General features: G+C 43.4%; 1 protein-coding gene across 1 annotated transcript in view; it reads right to left on the minus strand.

Moving 5' to 3' along the window:
- nbas (NBAS subunit of NRZ tethering complex) overlaps positions 1 to 5,000 on the minus strand; it is a 185,629-nt gene that overhangs the window by 129,605 nt on the left and 51,024 nt on the right. The window contains 5 exon segments of the mRNA XM_032542394.1: positions 1,160 to 1,314; positions 1,446 to 1,523; positions 1,748 to 1,850; positions 1,960 to 2,082; positions 4,033 to 4,095. Of these exon segments, the coding sequence (XP_032398285.1) occupies positions 1,160 to 1,314; positions 1,446 to 1,523; positions 1,748 to 1,850; positions 1,960 to 2,082; positions 4,033 to 4,095 (522 nt within the window).

Below are 5,000 nucleotides of genomic sequence, written 5' to 3' on the forward strand. Positions count from 1 at the left end.
GGGGGGGAGTTCCCTAACATAAATAATGACATTTGCACCATGAACTGATGCATACAAATTCACCAGAAAGCTGAAAATGAAGTTTGATGCTTAAAATCAATTTTATTTTGTGGAGATCTCAGCTTTAAATGATATATATTATATAACACTTGTTTTCCGATTTTTGTAAGGGCTTGTTGATACTGTGTTTGAACTTCTTTCTTTGCCTGTCTCTGTGTATGTGAGCGTCTCTGTGTGAGTTTGCCTCTGTTGATGTCTGAGTGATGCTGCAGGATCACGTTAGTAGTTGGAGGGGATTCCCATGTTATTTAAAGAGACCTTTCTGTCCTTGTGTAAACTGGTGCCTACTGCCACTGACCACATCCTTTCAGGACACCGGCAGGTACAGTTTGTGTATCTGTCAGAGCGTGTGTGCGTCTCTTTGGCCTTTAGTACACAGGGTAAAATGTGTGTCTGTGGAGCAGTTATTTTAATCTAAAGGACACAGGTAGCTAGTCTGTATGGCCTATTAATTTCAAAGCCACATGCATAATTTCACAGACTACTTTCTGTCTCATGTCTCAAATTCACAAGCAACACACACACACACAGAGAGAGGGAGGGAGTGTTACAATGGATGATGTTGTCCAAGCGTGTGGAGGGGGGCCTCTGCATTAGTTACTATAAATGAATGACGACCCAATTACTGTCCCACTTCCCCACTACGAACAGACGGTAAGGTTAGACACCCACCAGTCCCCCTCTGAGATCTAAAAGCAGCAACAGACACAAATGCACTCTCTATCAAATACTTGTACTTGGTATAAACTTAATGCAATGTGCTATAGGAGATGAAATGAAAGAAGGCACCATTATTTTTCCATGTCATGCGAGCACAAAAACATACATTCACCCACGCAGGTATAAATGGTGTTTTTCCTACATCAACAAGAAGCAAGGTCGACCTCTGAGATAGCGTACAAACACTTATGCATGGCAAAGACTGTTCAAGGTTGGTTGGAAATTTCATCCAACAACCTATAACTTCTAACATTTATCTTTACTCACGGATAAACCAAACTAAATGTAAAGTCGGGCTTTGAGAACTGGCAAACTGACCAGTGAAAAATATAAAACTAGTCCTCATAAGTAGAGAAATACTTCTGTTTTCCCTCCTCACCTGGCCAGGCCCATGCAGGGGTCTGTTAGCGTTGTGGATGAGTTGAAGTACTCTCTGGCAGCAGCCAACACTAATTCCAAGCTGTTGCTGTAGGCCACCTTCAGTGCGTAACCTTTACCCCGGAAAGACAAGCTGACGGGAACATCCTGGCTGACCTGGAAACACGAAATATAACATTTAGAGATCAATGAGACTGCAGCATTAGAATTCATTACGGCTGGTGTAATATTTGGAGTTTTCAATGGGCGAGTGTGTGAAGTGGTGTCACGGGTCATGTTCAATATACCTTGGAGCAGTGCATGAGCTGCCCTGCCAGGCGTACGTTCTCAACGCGGCTGGAACACAGCAGGGACTCAACAAAGACCTGCAGCAGTCCGGGAGGAGAGTGGATATTATGCAGGGAGAGATGGCGTTTAACTGTGCACTGTCTGAACTCAGTTGTTCAGGAGGTAGACACCTACAACTCAATGTGTGGATTAGGGAACAAAGTTACACTCAAAGAGCAAAATGTACAGGTTTCGCCATTTTAGTCAAACCCTTTAAGCACAAATCTCATTATTTCATGTAATCTTCTTTTGCTGTTGTTACCTGGTGACATGTCTCCTGCTTAAGACAGGTGTAGACATTCTGCTGCATGTCTAGCAGGTCCTGCAATAGACCTCTCCACACAGTCTCACTCACTGGAGGGTTTCTGGACACATGCACATATGCAGATATACATGTTAGAGATGTATACAGATGTACATGTCTAGGACTTTGACAGACATTTGGGTTTGTAAGTGTCTGTGTAGTGTTCATACTTGCGGCCGGTGTGGCGGCACAGTTTGACCATTAGTTGGTGGGCTTCTTCTTCACTGTTCTGGCTGTTCTTCACATATGAAATAGGCTTCTGCAGACCGTGTTTCTCCAGAACCTCCACCACACTAAAGAAAGAAGCACAGATTCATACATATATACACTATATGTACAGTATGCATGCATATATATATACTTCAAGAGTTGCAATGATTATTTGATTAGTTGTCAACTCTTAAGTAAATCGCCAATTGTTTTGATAATCGATTAGTCGGATTGAGTAATTTATTAAGACAAAGATAAAAATTATTCGATTCCAGCTTCTTAAATGTGAATATTTTATTGTTTGTTCTCTCCTCTGTGACAGTAAAGTGAATATCTTTTTGTTGTGGAGAAAACAAGATGTTCTGACATTTTATAGACCAAACATCTAATAGAAGAAGAAAAAAAATCAACAGACTAATCAACTGTGGCAATAATCGTTAGTTGCAGCCCTAATATAATTGCTGGTGTCATGGAGTAGGTGACACAATCATACAAACTAATATGAGGAGAACAGCACAACAAACAGACACATGTGAGTGGGATACAGTTCCTAATCACATTAATCAGGAAGTTGTTTCAGTACTAGCAGAGGACAGGATGACTGGCAGTGGTAAGTATCGCAGTAAGAAAAAAGAAGAAAAGCAGGTAAAAAAAAATATTGTAAACCTGAACCATTCAAGGGAGAGTATGGATGAGAATGATAGAAGATGTGTACACTCTGAGCTGTTCATTATTTTGGCAGCAGAAAGTCATTTGCAAGCCATGGTGCAGCTGGGGAAAGAGTAGAGCAAGACTGAAGAGCAACGTGATAAACTGCCCGCCAACACGACAGCCCCTCTTTGTGAGCGTGTTCGTCGAGGGGCATGTGAATCCCGACAGTCATATATGACAGAGGAAGAGTGTGTGCGTGTGCTGGTGTGGGATTAGCGTGACACCCCCAGCCTCAACAAGGCCGTAGTGCTACAGATCTTCACCTTCTGCTGCAACTCATTACCATAGTAAACAGGTGACTGTGTGCGTATGTGTTTGTGGCTATATGTGTGTGAATATGAGCAAAAGATATGGACAACAAGCCTTTATATTTACGACGTCTGTGTGTGTGTGTGTGGGGGGGGGGGGATTTGCCCAAGTTTGAATGTATGTGTGGGAGTGTCTGCATGCTCCATGTGCACATATTAATGTGCCAGAAAGTGGCAGCAGCTGAAAACAGCTTTTATTCTGGAGGCACTTGGAGAGCAGACACTTCGCATTTACTACCTGATTCATCTGAGTAGAGGTGAGTGTGTGTGTGTGGTGTGTGGTGTGTGTGTGTGTGTGTGTGTGTGTGTGTGTGTGTGTGTGTGTGTGTGTGCGTCACAATGCTTCAACTCAAAATATACATAAACACACTTCCCAAGCTCCCAGGGGTGCAGTTGTGCATGGTTGTGTGTGCCTGTGTGTAAACATGTGTGGATATTTGTCTGCAAAGGCCAACACACGCTTTCCTGTTGCCTCTTCCTCCTCCTCATCATCTACATTCACATTCCCTTCAGGCTCCTGCCCTCCCCCTGCCTTCATCCTTATCCTCCTTCCTTCCTCCTCATCACTTCTCTGTGTTTGAAGGTTCACCCTGAGGAGAGGCGGGTTGGAGGAGAAAGAGAGGGAATAAGAGAGGCAGATGGAGAGGGAGACAGTGCGACACGTAAGTGATTTTAACCTGTAACCGAGAAAATGCCTGAGGCTGTTTGAATACCATGAGACAGACAGAGGTCCTTTGATATCAAGTGTGCGTGTGTGTTGACTGCACATCCATGTCTCCTCTCCTTCTCCCGGGTTTTCCATCAGGCACATAATGGGGGAGGGAAGTAATAAGCATTGCTTCAAAGTGAACATTTCCCAAGCATTGAAGCACTAATCACCACACTGATGGGCTCTTCCTCAGTAATAGCTAATACAGTATGCACGCCCAGCTGAACTAGGTGGAAAGGAGAAAATGGAGGACAAAGAGAAGGATGACAGCTGAAAGATGGTGTGAGTGTGTAGACGTACTGTACCTGAGATGCTTCTCAAGTTTGTCCACCTGATCGTGGAGGGATGCGGTGATGTCTGTGTCTGGTCTGTAGGATGATACAAAGACAAACAAAATCACTGGTTATTTTACGTCCATGTCATCAAAAAGGAGTAAAAAGTAGAACATTATGTTGAAATGTCTTTTGCATTATAAAGTGTGTGTAGTGCGTCTAAGTGCATACTGTGTGGTTATGCATGCTAGTACAGTGTACACGGTGTATTTTATGTGTGGGTGTGTGCCTGGCCTACAACTGTGAGGTTGTACCAATTCCCCACTAAAAATAAAACCCCATGATGCTTTGCCTTCAGGCAAAGGATTCTGGGTCAGGCTGGCCTGTCCCCCACCAGAGTACTGACCCTGATGAAACAACCTTCTGTGTGTGCGTCAGAGAGTGCGCGAGTGTGTGTTTGTCTGTCTTTGTGAGCACACGTCTCTTCGTTTTCACACACACAAAATCTTGACCTCTTAATGCATTTCTCTTCTTCCACTCTGACCGTCTCTGCAGCTCCACCTCCTGCTCTTCCTTTTTTTAATTTCCCTTTCTCACTTGTTATATTCCCTTCCCTACCCACACCACCATCTAATCCCCTGCCCATTTCCCCATTTCCCACTCTCTTCGGGTAAATGCACATCACAATATTCTGAGCAGACTTAGACCTAGTTAAGCTGTGTCACCAACAAACGCCCAAAAATGGGTTGAAACTACGAAGTCATGTTTTCTCTACTAGCTCGCAAATCTGTAATATTATACTCTGGCATTGCAATTTTGAAGATTATAAGTAAGAGAAATCACTGTTGGGAGAAATGAGAACCTGAAGGCCTCCCATATACAGTAGACTTGCAGCATTGCTAATCCAAACACTGCAAACAGGAAGCCTGTCTGGCAAAGTGAAATGCTTAGTATGAAATGTGCTGATTTAGAAAAAAACATGTACTGTATGAGTCTTATAT

This window comes from Etheostoma spectabile, chromosome 18 (genome assembly GCF_008692095.1).
Source record: "Etheostoma spectabile isolate EspeVRDwgs_2016 chromosome 18, UIUC_Espe_1.0, whole genome shotgun sequence".
Taxonomy (NCBI): domain Eukaryota; kingdom Metazoa; phylum Chordata; class Actinopteri; order Perciformes; family Percidae; genus Etheostoma; species Etheostoma spectabile.